This window comes from Phyllosticta citriasiana (assembly GCF_038021145.1).
Source record: "Phyllosticta citriasiana strain CBS 120426 chromosome Unknown IWZ02scaffold_5, whole genome shotgun sequence".
NCBI classification, from domain to species: Eukaryota; Fungi; Ascomycota; class Dothideomycetes; order Botryosphaeriales; family Phyllostictaceae; genus Phyllosticta; species Phyllosticta citriasiana.
Genome location: NW_027117282.1, coordinates 337,328 through 352,097, shown reverse-complemented (window position 1 = coordinate 352,097; position 14,770 = coordinate 337,328). Strand labels below are relative to the sequence as shown.

General features: G+C 56.4%; 6 protein-coding genes across 6 annotated transcripts; 3 read left to right on the top strand and 3 right to left on the bottom strand.

Annotated features, from left to right (window-relative positions):
- Positions 1–38: 38 nt before the first annotated feature.
- IWZ02DRAFT_399726 (AP-3 complex subunit sigma) lies at positions 39–1,136 on the bottom strand. Its single transcript, XM_066765614.1, has 3 exons — positions 981–1,136; positions 841–923; positions 39–771 (listed from the first exon to the last, which is right to left on the bottom strand). The coding sequence occupies exons 1-3, from the start codon at positions 1,047–1,049 to the stop codon at positions 285–287; spliced, it is 639 nt and encodes a 212-aa protein (XP_066623581.1). The 5' UTR covers positions 1,050–1,136; the 3' UTR covers positions 39–284.
- An 85-nt stretch (positions 1,137–1,221) lies between these two features.
- IWZ02DRAFT_448000 (arabinogalactan endo-1,4-beta-galactosidase) lies at positions 1,222–2,426 on the top strand. The gene is made up of 2 exons (XM_066767316.1): positions 1,222–1,726; positions 1,999–2,426. The coding sequence occupies exons 1-2, from the start codon at positions 1,337–1,339 to the stop codon at positions 2,278–2,280; spliced, it is 672 nt and encodes a 223-aa protein (XP_066623580.1). The 5' UTR covers positions 1,222–1,336; the 3' UTR covers positions 2,281–2,426.
- Positions 2,427–3,942: 1,516 nt separating this feature from the next.
- On the bottom strand, positions 3,943–4,860 carry IWZ02DRAFT_222038 (diphthamide biosynthesis protein 3). Its single transcript, XM_066762837.1, has 2 exons — positions 4,288–4,860; positions 3,943–4,151 (listed from the first exon to the last, which is right to left on the bottom strand). The coding sequence occupies exons 1-2, from the start codon at positions 4,474–4,476 to the stop codon at positions 4,089–4,091; spliced, it is 252 nt and encodes an 83-aa protein (XP_066623579.1). The 5' UTR covers positions 4,477–4,860; the 3' UTR covers positions 3,943–4,088.
- Positions 4,861–7,866: 3,006 nt separating this feature from the next.
- On the top strand, positions 7,867–10,207 carry IWZ02DRAFT_221971 (amino acid permease-domain-containing protein). The gene is made up of 4 exons (XM_066762836.1): positions 7,867–8,137; positions 8,201–8,892; positions 8,943–9,269; positions 9,339–10,207. The coding sequence occupies exons 1-4, from the start codon at positions 7,985–7,987 to the stop codon at positions 9,832–9,834; spliced, it is 1,668 nt and encodes a 555-aa protein (XP_066623578.1). The 5' UTR covers positions 7,867–7,984; the 3' UTR covers positions 9,835–10,207.
- Positions 10,208–10,732: 525 nt separating this feature from the next.
- IWZ02DRAFT_468840 (N-carbamoyl-L-amino acid hydrolase) lies at positions 10,733–12,698 on the bottom strand (the record flags this gene model as incomplete). Its single annotated transcript, XM_066768662.1, has 5 exons — positions 10,733–10,763; positions 10,846–11,449; positions 11,511–11,812; positions 11,908–12,228; positions 12,478–12,698. 5 exons carry the CDS (start codon positions 12,696–12,698, stop codon positions 10,733–10,735), a joined length of 1,479 nt encoding a protein of 492 aa, XP_066623577.1.
- Positions 12,699–12,912: 214 nt separating this feature from the next.
- Positions 12,913–14,264, top strand: IWZ02DRAFT_516880 (uncharacterized protein; the record flags this gene model as incomplete). Its single annotated transcript, XM_066770686.1, has 2 exons — positions 12,913–13,477; positions 13,639–14,264. Exons 1-2 carry the CDS (start codon positions 13,270–13,272, stop codon positions 14,262–14,264), a joined length of 834 nt encoding a protein of 277 aa, XP_066623576.1. The 5' UTR covers positions 12,913–13,269.
- Positions 14,265–14,770: the final 506 nt, after the last annotated feature.

The following is a 14,770-nucleotide window of genomic DNA, read 5'->3' as shown; positions in this document are numbered from 1 at the left end:
CAAGGTCGTACGTACTTATGTGTGTGGAGGGGGTATATTCTTGATTTGACTGTATCTATTGAATCCAAGTGCAGATGGGGCTGCGCTGGTAGGCGCCGGCGGGTGTGTGTGTGTGTGTGTGTGTGGAGCAGCAATGCCCACACTGGCAGTTCTTGATCAGGCTCTCCTGCCACTGCAAAAAAAAATCACGGCATGCATATTCCAGCATGCCAGGAGCAGTCTGTCCGTCTCATCCAAAACGAATCCATGCCAATAGACTCCAACAACGACGCGAAAGCTCCTCGTCACCTGCCCGCCCACAAGCCCTCAGCCCTACCAAAAGCGCCGCCGACGCCACCGACAAAGTTCCCACCAACACCGCCCGCGCCGCCGCCGCCGCCGCCGCCGCCGCCGCCGCCGCCGCCAACATTATCGCCGGGCCGCTTAGCGACGCGGCCCTGGGCGCGGACGCCCTGGACGACGCGGTCGAGGCCCGTCTCGACGACGACGCCGCCGACAATCATCTCGCTGAGGGTGGCGTGCAGCGTCTCGTAGTTGAAGATGAGGTCGAGCTCGCAGACGTTTTCGAACAGGCGGTCGAGGGCCTCGACGAAGACTTGGATCAGGTCGAGCAGGGCCAGCGGCGACTCGGTCGACGTGCTGATGATGATGAAGTAGAGCGTGGCGTAGTGGCGATACGTCACGAGCGAGGGCGTGTCGTTGTGTTGCGGCGTTGTTGATGAGGCGCCCGTGGACGAGGACGACGACGAAGAGGCCAGCAGCGGTGGGAGGCTAGATGTTTGGTGGCCGTGTCAGGGACGGTGCAGAGACGGCAGATGAGGTGTGGATCGGGACACGCACGGCAGAAAGTTGCAGGACGAGTTAGGCCGGTTGGAGACTAGGGTGAAGATTTCGGATATCAAGCGCTGCTGGACGGCCGTGTCCTAGAGGAAACATGTGGTGAGCGCGGCGGTCGTCGATGTGGTGGGGATGAAATTTACCAGCTGCGTGTAGAACTTGGTCAGGCGCGGCTGGCCATTGTTGTTGAAGACCAGGACGGCATTGATCATGGCTGGCTGGCTGGCTGGCTGGCTGGCTGGCACTAATGGCGTGTGGAGAGCGAGCGGGTATGGAGTAGGAGGAGGAGGAGGAGGAGGAGGAGGAGGAGGAAGTTCAGGTGTAGTGCAGTACATCCATGTGCCTGTGATGCCGTCACTGGCGCTAGAGCCATCATGGAGCTACCTAGTCTCTCCGCAGTTTGCTCTTCGCTCACCAACCAACGCCGTCGTCTTCTTTCTTACTCTCTTTTTATTCCCTCTTCTGTCTCCTCACCACTACAACCACCAATCCCCTAACAATGCTTTCCAAACCCGCCGCCCGCCTCGCTGCTCGCGCCCAGCGCAGCTCCGTCCACCACCACCAGCTCCTCCGCACTCGCCCGCTCTCCGCTCGCATCCCGATCCCTGCTACAACCATCACCACCACCACCGCGCCGGACACCCCAGCCAGCAGCAGCAGAGCAGCCTTCAGCAGCTCGTCCATCGCCCGTAGCATACTGCCCGACGCCGAAACGCCGCCTCCCAGGCAAAGCGAGCCCGCCGACAGCGACGTCACGGCCAACCTGCGCGTGCCAACGTTGCTCACGCCCGAGCAGTACCACGAGCTTGCCGACGAATACCTCGAGGCGCTGTTGGTCAAGTTGGAAGAGAAGTCGGATGCTGGCGAGGGCGTCGAGGTCGAATATTCGGTGAGTTAGTTGGTTGTTGGTCTCGTTTGCTGCTGCTGCTGCCGCTCGTTTGCCTGTAACCTCCTACCAACCTTGGCTCGTACACCATACCCGCTTTGCCATGACACCAGTGCTCCGCATTCAGCTGTGCGAGACAACGTCCTCATCATCACCATCATGTGCCTCCACCATCGCCGTCCGCACGACAACCTCCTCCCCAACTCTCCCCGCGCTCACGCCCCACCACCACGACCAAACTGAACCAAACTGACCAGACAACCTTCTGCGGCCAGGGCGGCGTCCTTACCGTCGACATCCCCAACACGGGCACCTACGTGCTCAACAAGCAGCCGCCGAACAAGCAAATCTGGCTGTCGTCGCCCATTACCGGGCCCAAGCGCTACGACTGGTTCGTCGTCGGCGAGGGTCAGTCGCAGAAGGAGGGCGCCGGCCTCGGCGAGTGGGTCTACCTGCGCGACGGCTCCACCCTCACCGACCTCGTCCGCAAGGAGTTGGGCGTCGATTTGTCGTATGAGGAGCTTGAGGGCGATGTTTTGCGGAGGGGTGAGGAGTGAGTGCGGCTGGAGGTGTATGAGATGCTGCTGTTCGAAGTTTTGAGGCTGATCTCGCGTGTGAAGATGTCAATTTGCATGGGCGATGGAGTTTTCTTTCTTTACCTTTGCGTCTGGGTGGGTGGTTGACTGGTTTTGGGAAACGTGCCGATTTGCCCATGACACCAAAAAAAAAAAAAAAAAAACCAAAAAAAGCTACTACTGGAATGATTTTGAATCAATGGATGGAGGGAATGGACATGAAGGATGGAAGCAGGAAATGGACTCGGCCTGGGACTCACTCAGTCGTTGTTGAAATGAATGTTGCACCCAATGAATTAATTCAACTTGAAAAAATGACCAGACCATGCCTCAGCTGTTGCATTTCTGCTTTGGTGCTGTGCTTTCTTCAGGTAGGAGGCACCGCGCGAAAGCAACCCACTGAGTTCAGTCTGTTGTCGAACAACCCACCCACCACTACATACCTACCTACATACCTACCTACATACCTACCTACATACCTACCTACCTACCTACCCACCTCCATGCACCGCAAATCCTCTTCGACCCTTCGATTGCGCCACCTACATAGTCATGCCATCAGACTGCCCAACTGCCCGACTAACTAAACTAACTCCTCAAGTCTATATAGATATATACTACCGTCAACACTCCCGGTCCTTAGCCGCCGCCGCCGCCGTCACCACCCACACATACGGCATTCATTATTATGAATGCCTAGATTACGTGTCAGCCAGCTGCGCATCCAATTAAAGTAGAAGAGAGAGATATCCAGGTCAACGAAATGGCTGGCTGGCTGGCTGGCTGATGCGTGCGTGGTGTTGTTGATTGATTGATCAGTTGCTCGATTTACTGGATGCGACAGTTTTGTCTAGGTGTATTCTCCTTCACTTTCTGCATAGGTAGGTTCAGCGCACTTTAGAGTTACTTCCACGACAGAAAGACGCCGGACCACCGCCGCTGCCACCGCCTTGGCTGCCCCATCCCCTGTGTTGAAAAATCCGCGACGTTTCCTAGATGCTCGTCTCCATCAGCGCCCAGTCTGTGTCTTGGACGAGGTAGCAGCGGTTTTTAGAGCGCCCTCTCTGTAGCTGATTGGCATGGCATGCATACCCTTTGTCCTAATTCCGAAGCTTTTCATTGTAGCCATCCATCCACAGTCAACCCCCCGTCAACACACCTCCTCCCCCTTTGTCGTTGCCTAGACCCAACACCTTTGTTCGCTTGTAGACAGTGACTCCTCCTCCTGGTAGGATGATGCAATTTGATTCGTTTGGTCCGATTCGTGCGCATGGGGGAGAACATCCAGACCCTGGTGAACAGCGTGAATTTGCAGGGTGAGAAAGTGACGAGAAAACTCTGCTGCACGGGAAGTTGGGTCAAGGAGCAGCGAGCGCACCACCCTACTCGACGAGCAGGCTCGGGGAAGACCAAATCCGCGTGTGGCTGAAAGGGATGATGAAGTGGTGTTGCTTTGGCTGCTCCGGTGTCCTGTGGAGACGTAGTCTCGGCGTGCCATCGACAAATTTGATAGTCTTGGGCTGGTGCTGCGAGACTTGTCGATGTGATCTTACTGCCACTGCCACATTCTAAAGTCGTCTATGGCCAAGTGTTGTCTCTGCTCCTCGCCTGTGTGTCGGCTAGAAACATCTTGCGACGTTTGACTTGGCATTCGAGTAGATCGGTGACCCCGGCTCCAAGGCTTCCACCGTATCAGTCAATGAGGGAATCGAAAGTAATGTTCGACCACATCGGCGGTCAGTCGCCACCTTGGCTCAATCGGCAGCGTGGGTAGCCGGAAGTTGAATCGTTCACGCAACGACAGCAACAGGAGCAGCGCCCGTCTGTTGACCGTCTTCATCGGGCAGGTCATCCTGTGACGATCACAAAAGTCAGCCCAAGAACGCAAAAGCCTCGCTATGTAAAACGTCTTGCCCGCAAACTCTCGCCCTGGAACCCAGCAACCCTTCAACCTATCGTCTGCCCATCTTGGATATGGACAAGACGCACCTGATCAAAAATGACCTTAATCATCAAACTACAGCTGGGGCAGACGCCGACATCCTCGCCGTCGCGCAGGTCGGCCAGCGCGATTTCGAACCGGTCGCCGCACGGGCACGGATAGTGGTAGATTTGCATCGCGGGGTCGAAGGTCATGTCCTCGATTTCGATTTCGTCGTAAAAGGTCTCGTCGGCCATTGTTGATGTTGTTTGGTTGGGGTGTGGCGGGTGGCGCGAAAGGCAGGATTCAGCTGCGGAGTTGTTGTGGCGTGAGGGCTTTAAAGCGACGAGGTGTCGTGTTGTCGCTGGGGGGCGCGGGAACGTCGGGCGAGCACTGCGTCCTGTATTGCGGCGAAGCTCGGTAGGGTTGCTGGTGGCACGTTGTCGCGTGAAGGAAAAAGTTGTGGTGGGGTGCGCGAGGCGATGATGAATCGGCCGTCCCGAAGGCGGTGAGATACCTAGGGTCGCATGTGGCGGCCTTGTGGCGTCTGTGGCGCAAGACTACTAATGTCCGTATGCTTATGCCCGTACTCGCCTTCACCGCTGCGCCTTGACATCACAGTCTTCATCCTGCTGTGATCGGTGGAATGGAGCGTCCTGCTCGATTCTGTCGCATCACTTTGTCATCACTCGTTGTGTTAGTCCAGCTCAAATGGCCAAGTGGATTGCGTGGAGGCAGCGTCATCAAGTCGTAGTTGCGCCGAAGCCTCGGCGTCACAAACGAGGTCGTTGTAATTGAATTGGAGCCAACTCCTTTTCCTGGGCGCAAGAAAGAGGTGTTGCGAAGTGATCAAGGTCGAACTCTAGATCAGAGTCCCAGGGGCGCCGGAAGCTCATCTTTGAACCAGCTTCGGAAATGCAGTCCCCAGACCTCGTTCGCGTCTCCTTTAACGCGACGCATGCCCTGTCCAGATAGAGAGACTGATAAGGAACACAGATATGCGGGCAAACGTGACAAGGGCCCTGAATGTCAGGAACGCTTGGGGCTTACCGTCTTCAGCAAGATATCCGGCTGTGCCTTACAGGATTCATTCCGACCAGTCTTCAGGGACTCGAGGGTCCTCACAATCCATGTTCGAAAATCAGTGCCGTGGTATTTCGGAGATGGAAGCATCCGCGCCAATCCTACGATGCGATGGTCGGCGTCCATTCCAAGACACTTTGTCATCTTGAGCTGGGCGTGTTGATTGAGGTTCGGGTGGTTCGTCAAGTCGTCATATCAAACTCCAAAGCGTATCTGACTAACGGCGAATGTTTCTGTGGGGAAGATTTCGAGACTGGGATTGACGATTTCTAGCCAATGCCTGTATCCAACGATTCACGTAAAAGCGACAACAGAGACAAGAGTGAAGTGAGCCGGCGTCCAGGTTCAATGATTTGTACAGCTGTGTCCCTCAGGAGTGGTACACAGAGGCTTAGAATTTCCAGTCGCAGACTGCGCACTCGAAGCAGTCGTGATGTAGCCCCAAACACGAAGCCAGGAAGAAGCTTGCGCTCTCCACAACATCCAGGAACCCATACTCAAGAGGGAAAGAAGGTCGTCGTTTCGGCTCGCTACGAATGACGGGCTTGGCGACTCTTGGTGAAAGTCGTGGCGGAGACGACTTCTTCTGTTGAGCAGCGTTACGAAGTTCTCTCGAGTCCACCGCCATTGTATGCTCGGGAATAGTTGCCTCGAGAAAGATCAAACAAGAGAATTGTGGGCGGTAAGCTCGTTCAAGCGTCCATCTATGCCTCGAGAGAGAAGGTGTCCCGAGGAAACAGAGGCCATGTGGGACGCGCGCATAGCGTGTGGTAATACCTTAGGGGGCCAAGGCTAGGCGCTAAGCAGAAGAGAGCGTAAAGAAATGTTTGAGATGGAAATATATAGGTCAAGACTCGCGTATATTACCGGGCCATTCCGAGAGGCAATCTGAGAGATGGGATGCGCCGAATGGCCGCTTGATAGAAACAAGATAAAAAAGACAGAGCACAATGAACAGCCGTCGGCGGAGGAGTAGGCAAGTGGTCCTGATTAGTGACAAGCGGAACGAGGGTCTCCTTGCACGATCGAGGGTCATCGATGTGAGTTCGATTCAAAACCGATCGTTGATGACTGCGGATACCGGAGGCCGACGAAGCCGGGCAGTGAAGGAAGCACAGCGGAATCGATCTATCGCGAGAAAGGGCCGCGGATGTTAGAAATCTTTCACGGCTGACAGGCGAGCGGTTCTTTATCCGAGGAACGAAAAGTGAGGTTAGAGCCGTAGGCACCAAGGCACCAAGGCAAGTCGTTTAAAAATTTTCAATTCAGCGCATCGGACCGACGACTTGTTCCGGCTTGGCGTCTGCCCGTGCACGCTGCGGTGGCGCCTTTTCCCTCTTGACCCTTGGCTTACGTGAAGCTTCCCCATTCGGCTTAGGCTGGTCAAGTCAACAACTGCCCGCCCGTGACCCGGAATCCTGAGAAGAGAACCTGACGGCCGTCACGCGCTCTTGACTCGCCGGCCTAGCCGTGTTGGCAGAAAGTGGAAGTGGAAAAGACGACACGAGAGAGAGAGCGTGGCTGTCGTCGTCCTGGCCAAAAAAAAAATCATGGAACAGCGATGAAAAATAAAGAGGAAAATCAAATCAATGCACTGCACTGCACTCGCCTCTACCGGCCATTCCGGCCATGTCACAGTCAGGTGCCATCAACGACAACCGGAACGACGTCTTCCAGTCCTTGCTGACGACGATCGCGTCGACATCAATGGCTATGACGACTGACGAGGCCCTCCGTTGACCCTCCTCCACTAAAATTTGACCCCCTGCCATGCCCTTCCCTTCCATGACACCAAAAAGCCACCCACATCTCTCTCAACACTACCCGACGACGACCGACGGCCAGGCAAGGCCTTTATCCCGGCACAGCCAATTGCCCCCCGCCGCACGACGCCAGAGCCAACAAAACCGGCCTCGACGCTTGTGCCGACGACGACGTAACTACCCCAAAGCTCGGCGTAAGGCTGGCCCACCCTGCTATCTGAGCGAAGACGATCTGCCGTTTGCCAGTCGAGAAAGGATACGCAGCCTAGTCAGCGCCTTGTTACCGTAAACTTCACCACCACGGCCGACTCCCGTCACTCCAGGCTCGAGTCCAACAACAACTAAAAAAAAAAAAAAAAAAAAAAAAAAAAAAAAAAGGTCCCCGGGTCAGCAATACTGCCTTTGGTCTAGCCAAGCTCCCGAACTGGCCGATCAAACGGCGTAAAGCGGAGGGGTCCATTGATAACTTTATGGGGCGTGTGCACCGTTACAATTTGCCAGAAATGTTGTCCGACGGGCAGGGATGGGCCACCAGCGCGTGTGGAGGCGACTTGACCTTCGCTCGCGGCTCGACGTACCTGCGGCTGGTGCGTGCATGCTTGCCTCCATTGCCCAAACCCACCCGCAACTTTACCTTTAAGACCGGCCCGCTCGCTTTTCCCTTCCTCTCTCTCTCTCCCCATCCGTCTGTCGAACGCTCGTCTTTCAGCATTTGCTGCAACCGTCCAAAAGGCTAGGGTTCCTTTTGCCCGCCTGTCCCCAGAATACAATCCCTTATCTACTTCCTGCACATGCAGACCGTGGTGAAGTGTGATCAGGACCAAATCTACTCCTGTTGCTTCAGGCGGACTCTTCGTCTTCGCAAGTGGAGGTGAATCATTCTTTCCGCTTCGCTCGCCCAAAGCAACTCTCCGCCACCATGGTAGCCGAAAGCGACCCTCACGCCAACCGGAGACGCAGCGTCGGTGCTGTCGAAGTGCCCGAGAGCCTTCGCGAGAGGCCACTGTCGACCCAGCTGGACGGCATGACAGATGCAGACAAGGCTCTGGCCGCTCAATTTGGATACAAACCAGTCTGTCACACCCACTTCTTCCTTCCTTTTTCGTCCTCACGTGAGAGCTAATCCCTCGTCCAGGTCTTCAAGCGCGAGTTCGGTTACCTGTCGACCTTTTCCTTTGCCGTCTCCATTAGCGGCCTCTTCTCCACCACTGCTACGACCTTTTCCTACCCTCTGACCTCTGGCGGTGCCTCTGCTGTAGTATGGTGTTGGCTGATCTCTGGTGCGGGCTGCATGTGCATCGCCTGCTCGGTGGCTGAGCTTGTCTCTGCTTATCCCACCTGCGGCGGTCTGTACTACACCGTGTCACGTCTCTGCTCCAAGGAATGGGCTCCGTCCATTAGCTGGGTCGACGGCTGGCTGAACCTCCTGGGCCAGGTTGCTGGAGTCGCCTCGTCCGAATATGGTTCAGCACAGTTGCTCCTCGCCGCCGTCTCCATGGGTTCAGACTTCAGATATCAGCCCTCGACCGGTGCCACCGTCGGTGTCATGGCTGCCTTGACTGTCCTCTGCGGTTTTGTCAATTCCATGTCGACCTACTGGATGGAAAAGATCACCAAGGGCTATGTCATCTTTCACGTTCTCGTCCTCGTTTCTTGCTGCATCGCCCTGCTGGCCATGACGGACAATAAGCACGACGCGACCTATGTCTTTACCCACGTCGAGTCCACCACCGGATGGCAACCCATTGGATGGTCTTGGTTATTTGGCTTCCTGTCTGTCTCGTGGACCATGACCGACTACGACGCCACGGCACACATTACTGAAGAGTACGATGCAACCCTTCCAATTGCCCCTTGCACAAGCTGACTGGCGACAGAATCTCCGAGCCCGAGATCAAGGCGCCTTGGTGCATCTCCGCTGCAATGGCCTTTACCTACATTGCCGGTTTCCTCTACAACATTGTTCTTGCCTTTTGCATGGGCGACCCTGCCGAAATCCTCAGCTCGCCCGTGGCGCAGCCCGTCGCGCAAATCTTTTACAACTCTCTCGGCAAGGCTGGTGGCATTTTTTACACCGTCTGCGCCGTCATCATCCTGCAAACCCTCTGCTGGTCCGCGACGCAGTCTCTTGCTCGCACAGTCTTTGCCTACTCGCGTGACCGCCTGGTTCCTGGTTCCCACATCTGGACCAAGATCGACAAGCGGTGAGCTCTACCCCACCCCACGCCAGTCATTGCCGTGCATCCCACGCTAACGCAACCTCCGCATCACAGCACCGGCACGCCCATCTACGCCGTCTGGTTCAGCATTTTCTGGTGTATCGCCATCAACTTGATTGGTCTTGGCTCTTACACGGCCATCGCTGGTGTCTTCAACGCCTGCGCTATTGCCCTGGACTGGTCTTACATCATCCCCATTTTCTGCAAGATGGTATCCGGCCGCTTTGAGAAGGGACCCTGGCACATGGGTGCTGCCTCATGGTTCGTTAACGCCTGGGCATGCATCTGGACCGTCTTCGTATCCATCATCTTCATCTTGCCTACGGAGCGGCCCACTACGGCGGCAAACATGAATTGGGCCATTGTCTACCTCATGGGCGTCATCATCTTCTCCATCATCTGTTGGTGGTTCGGAGCCAACAAGTTTTACACGGGTCCGCTCGTCGAGACCGAGGTCGCCAACAGTGACCAGGGCGACGGCAGCAGGAGCAGTACGGAAAAGTACGATGAGAAGGGTACCTCTGGCGCGGAGCAGGTTAAGTCGAGCTAATGAGGTCGACAGCGCGCCGCTAAAAAAGAGTACGAGAACGTGAGAAACGCTTGACGCTGAAGATTCGATTCAAATTCCTTTCGAACCAGTGGTTGGATCGAAAGAGAAAAAAAAAGACGAGACGAGACGAAGTAACGACAAAAAACGTTGTCTTTGACCGCTGCAGTGCTGCTGCTGTTGGGCAGTGGATTTCTCCTCCCCTAAGAATCGTCTTTTTATTTTTCCTCTTCACTGTTTATACGTGTCTTTCCCTGCTTCCTGTTGCTAGATCAAGATACCACCAAATCAACCTTGTCATTTTTTTTGAAATTCTTGTTGTTTGCTCACTCTGCGCATTTGTCCCGTTTGAGTGTGCACGCTTTTTGCAGCACCAACGCATGCCAACACTCGTGGAACGGCAGCAATTCAACTAACGGCACCAAACGTCTTTTCAGAATCCCTCGCCTTGCCGCAGCTTCATCGCCACCATTAGAGATGGTCTTGGCGCTCGCCACAACCTTCCGCGCAATCATCCTTAGCAAATCTTGGCCACAGTCCATATTCAACACAGCCTTGGGATGCCAGAAAACTCTTTGCACCTCGCGACGACTACGCACGCACGAGATCCACATCTCGACCGGAGCAACGGAGGTCGTGAAAGGCTAAACTTCGGTCTCTCGGGCGGACGAGGCTTGAGTGCGGCTGCCCAGATCTTGTCATTGTTGTTTTACGGGCTTGCTCGCCTTGGCGGGTTGGCGATTAGGTAATGGGTGGTAAGATAAGGGGTAGGTTGCGGAGAGAGATGGGTGGGGGCGCAAGGGGAATGGGCTGCTCCGTAAGTGAGGTTGCTGCTTTTGGGGTTTGTGGTCATCGAAGGATAGAGATTTGGGTATCACTGATCGCGACGTTGTCGTCTGCATTAAGTTGGTGGCTGTCTGCTGCTCACGTGTCTGACATCAAGCTTCACGTAGCGACAGCCCATCTCACTTCACCTTCACTCCTGCTGCTCCGTCTGCCGCTGCAGCCCTGGACCGATCCCACTCCAGAACCGCCCCCATCAGGACCTGCGCTCCCAGCGCGCAGTCCTCAGGACTGGTCCACTCGCGCGGGTTGTGGCTCACGCCGTCTCTGGACGGCACAAACACCATGGCCGTCGGACAGCGGACGCTGGCATAGACGGAATCGTGGCCGGCACCACTCGTCATGTCGACGATGCGGCCGGCGACGGCATCGACGCGTTCGGCCGCCTTGCGCACAGCCGCGACGGCCGCATCGTCAAACTTGAGCACATGGCTCCTACTATCTTCGATGATGTCGACCTCGCAGGGCAAGCCGCGGACGGACTCGACGTCGAAGCGGAAGTCTGCCTCGTCGCCGCCGAGCGCGATGGCGGCAAAGTGCTGGCGGATGGTGTCTTCGAGCAGCTCCAGGCGCGACTCGTCGGGCGAGCGGATGTCGAGCGAGAAGCGCACGCTGCCGGGGACCGTGTTGACGGAGCCGGGCGACAGCGTCAGGATGCCCGTCGTGGCGAGGGCGTCGTGGCGGGCAGCCAGGCGGTGCGAGTGCAGAATGAGCTTCGAGGCCGTCAGCAGCGCGTCGGCGCGGTTGGCGAGGTCAGTCGTGCCCGAGTGGCTTTCTGCGCATCAGAGACGTGGAGTCAGCTGTGTATGGTACGTCAGGGGGCTGTGACGGCTTACCCCTGCCCCTGACTTGGACCGTGAACCAGCGGTACCCTTGGACCCCCTGGACGACGCCAATCTTCTGGCGCGTCGCCTCCAGCTTCGGGCCCTGCTCGATGTGCAGCTCGAAGTGCGCGGCCATGGGCATGGCCTCATGGCTTGCGGGTGTGCTGCCCAGGTACCCGATGCGCTCGAGCTCGGACTTCATGGTTGCGGTGCCGCCACCGACTTCTTGCAGGCCGTGGGCGCGCTCGAGCGGTATCACGCCTGCCCAGACGCCCGAGGACACCATGGAGACGGGGAAGCGCGCGCCCTCTTCACTATACATCGCCGCCATCAATCAACAAAAAGCCGCCCACGCCTCCAAGAAAACGCGCCTCGCGTAGCTAGGCTAGCTGCAAACAGTTCAACTCACTTTGTCCAATTGACGACGCCAACGGGGTACTCGGTCTCGACGTCATTCTCGGCCAGGACCCTCAGCATCTCGACGCCGGCCATGACGCCCAGGATGCCATCGTAGCGGCCGCCGGCGGGCTGCGTGTCGAGGTGGGAGCCGGCAAAGGTGGCGGGCGCGTCGCCATTGCCACGGCGGCCAGGGCGCACGGCGAAGATGTTGCCCATGGCGTCGACGGTCGTGGAGCAGCCGAGGGCGCGCGTCGTCGCGACGAACCAGTCGCGCACCTGCTTATCGCTGTCAGTCAGGGACAGGCGCGACATGCCCGTGTCGGTGGTGGCTCTGGAGGGAAGACGGATCCTTCGTTAGTCTGTTGTGGCCAAGGAGGAGGAGGAGGAGGTGGAGGAGCATGATAGCAGTGATGGAATTATGCACCGATGAGCCAATTGGTGTGCTCCTCGCAGGAAGTGAAGACTTTTGGCCTAACATGTGCAAAGCGAGGCGGGAGTTAATTGGAACACCCAACACATTGAGAGAAAGAAATTAAATGAATGGTGGCTTCATCAAAAGAGACACAGACGGACAGCATACTCTCCCCACCGTTGACCGGTCCCAAACGCGCACGTGCGATGCAATTCGTCCATCAGCCGGGCGCCATTCACATTCAGCCTGCGCAGATCTTGCCCAGACATGTCAATGGCACGAAGGGCAAATGGTCGTGGTGTCGTGGTGAAGGCGCGCCGTTTTGTTCTTGAGACCAAGAGTGGGCGCGCTGCAAGGAGGGACCTGGCAGAGGGCGAAATGGACAGCATGGCGGCGTCGATTTGGATTGGATTGGATTGGATTGGATTGGATTGGATTGGATTGTGCAGGCAAGTGGCAGTTGGCGTAGGGTGGGGAGGCGTTGGCTGGCTGGCTGGCTGGCTGGTGCGAATGCTGTTCAGTAATGATGGAGGAGGGAGAGCAGTTAGTTGTGTTGATTATTGCGGCGATAAGAAGACGCGAGCCGTTGGGGTTGGACATGGCGTGCATGTGATTGGAGACGTCCACTCCCGTCCGTCCAGGTTCGACGGCGTCATGTGAGCTTCATGTGACTATGTGTACTACACAACATCCGCAAGGCAGCGACGCAAAAGTCTAGAATGCGGCAGTCAAAAAGCAATATCCTTGCAAAAAGAAAGCATAAAGCTCCGCCACCTCCGCCTCAGCTGCAGTAGACAGAGAGAGAGAGAGAGAGAGAGAGATAGGGAGATAGGGAGATGGGGCGCATGAGTCTTGCTGAGGGGCGCATATTCCCTTTTCTCACATCCACATACTATACTCTCCTCTTGTACCCATGTGTCGGCCACCACAGCAGCAGCAGCAGCAGCAGCGAAAAAGACCATGGCCACTTTGGACGCCAGTGCCATCACGGCCGCTCCAACAAGCTCAACACCACCACCACCAGCCGTAAGCGCAGCTGACGTTCAAGAAAGCGACGACGTGCACCTGAACGAGCGCGTCAGGGCTATTTGCGGCAATCCCGGGAGCCCTCCTCGTGCTTCCCGCCCAAGCAGCAGCGATCGACCGGATCTACACAGACGTGTCCAAGGTATGGCCACCCCATCAAGCAATGGAATTTCCCAAAATGATATCATTACCCTTTGTTATGCACGAGCGACGGCCACTGGAATCAGATGCACCTTGTCGTTGTTGAAACTCATGTCGAGGCTGAATGAATGATGTTGCGTTGGTTGATGCCTGGTGTTCTAGACTCTGCAACCGCCGAACAACCCGCCTATCACCACCACTACCACTACCATAACCAACATAACCACCATCACATCCACCCTTGGTCCAACACTTCTGCCACCTCCTCAGCATCCCCCTCGTGCGCAACCTGCCGCCGCCGCGACTCCAAGCTCCCCACCGGCCTCATCGCCTGCGTGCGCTGCAAACAAGCCCTGTACTGCTCGCTCGCCTGCCAGGAAAGCGACTCAGCGAACCACCTCCCCAAATGCATCTCGCCAGAACGCGCGCGGCCGGTCTATCAAGAGTACATCGACGCGTACCGGCTGCGAGTCGAAGACGAATACGTCTTCGCGGGCATCGCGACGGGCATCCACAACTCGTCGCGCCAGCACCCGCTGAAAGGCTTCATCAAGTTTCTCGATCACGCCGAAGAGAGGGGCGTGGTGCCGCCGTGGTGGACCGAGGATGCGAGGCACGATTGTGAGCGCCAGGCTTGGTTTGGCGAGGGCGTGCAGCATCCCCTCGATAAGATCAATGTGATTGAGAAGTATCAGGATCCGCTGAAGCCCATGGAGTTGCGCATTTTGGCTGAGCGCGTCTATGGCTGGCCCATCCCGGGCTTTACTTATACGGGCGCTGAGATTTGATGGGTTGCCTACATATCTCTTCGGTCGGGTGGGGCTATGCGCACTTTCTTGCCTTCTTCTCTTTTTGTTCTTTTCTCGTTTTTGGCTTGCGGTTTCTTGAGATACACAATCGAAGCGTCTCTCTGTCTAGATTGGAGGGTCGGGTAATTATTATCGGGGCATAATGACGACGACGAGGGATGACGGTTCCTCTTCTCTTCTCTTCTTTTCCTTCCCATCTCCTCTCTCCCTTGGCTATTTTTGGACACACGTGTCTCCTCCGCCTCTTCTTCCTTTTATTTTCCGTTCCGTATCGTTTCGTTTCCTATCTCCAAGGTTTTCTCGAAAACCTCTAATAATAATGCGTTGGGCTAGGTAGGTAGGGCCAGCGCCAGTCAGACAGATGGGCCGGGTTTGACGGGGGGCAACGGGGTAAGTCAGGAGTTCAAGGGAAGAGCGTGCGCGGTCAGTGAGTGAGTGGACTGGATCATAATACAAGGTGTATACACACTCTGCCAGTGCCGGCC

Bases quoted from the DNA above. Each gene is read 5' to 3' on its own strand.
- IWZ02DRAFT_399726 (XM_066765614.1), bottom strand. From the start codon at position 1,049: ATGATCAATGCCGTCCTGGTCTTCAACAACAATGGCCAGCCGCGCCTG. The intron at 924-980 runs GTAAATTTCATC...TGTTTCCTCTAG, and splicing joins CCAAGTTCTACACGCAGCTG to GACACGGCCGTCCAGCAGCG. The intron at 772-840 runs GTGCGTGTCCCG...CCAAACATCTAG, and splicing joins TCGTCCTGCAACTTTCTGCC to CCTCCCACCGCTGCTGGCCT.
- IWZ02DRAFT_448000 (XM_066767316.1), top strand. From the start codon at position 1,337: ATGCTTTCCAAACCCGCCGCCCGCCTCGCTGCTCGCGCCCAGCGCAGC. The intron at 1,727-1,998 runs GTGAGTTAGTTG...TTCTGCGGCCAG, and splicing joins GCGTCGAGGTCGAATATTCG to GGCGGCGTCCTTACCGTCGA.
- IWZ02DRAFT_222038 (XM_066762837.1), bottom strand. From the start codon at position 4,476: ATGGCCGACGAGACCTTTTACGACGAAATCGAAATCGAGGACATGACC. The intron at 4,152-4,287 runs GTGCGTCTTGTC...TGATCGTCACAG, and splicing joins TTAAGGTCATTTTTGATCAG to GATGACCTGCCCGATGAAGA.
- IWZ02DRAFT_221971 (XM_066762836.1), top strand. From the start codon at position 7,985: ATGGTAGCCGAAAGCGACCCTCACGCCAACCGGAGACGCAGCGTCGGT. The intron at 8,138-8,200 runs GTCTGTCACACC...TCCCTCGTCCAG, and splicing joins CTCAATTTGGATACAAACCA to GTCTTCAAGCGCGAGTTCGG. The intron at 8,893-8,942 runs GTACGATGCAAC...GACTGGCGACAG, and splicing joins ACGGCACACATTACTGAAGA to AATCTCCGAGCCCGAGATCA.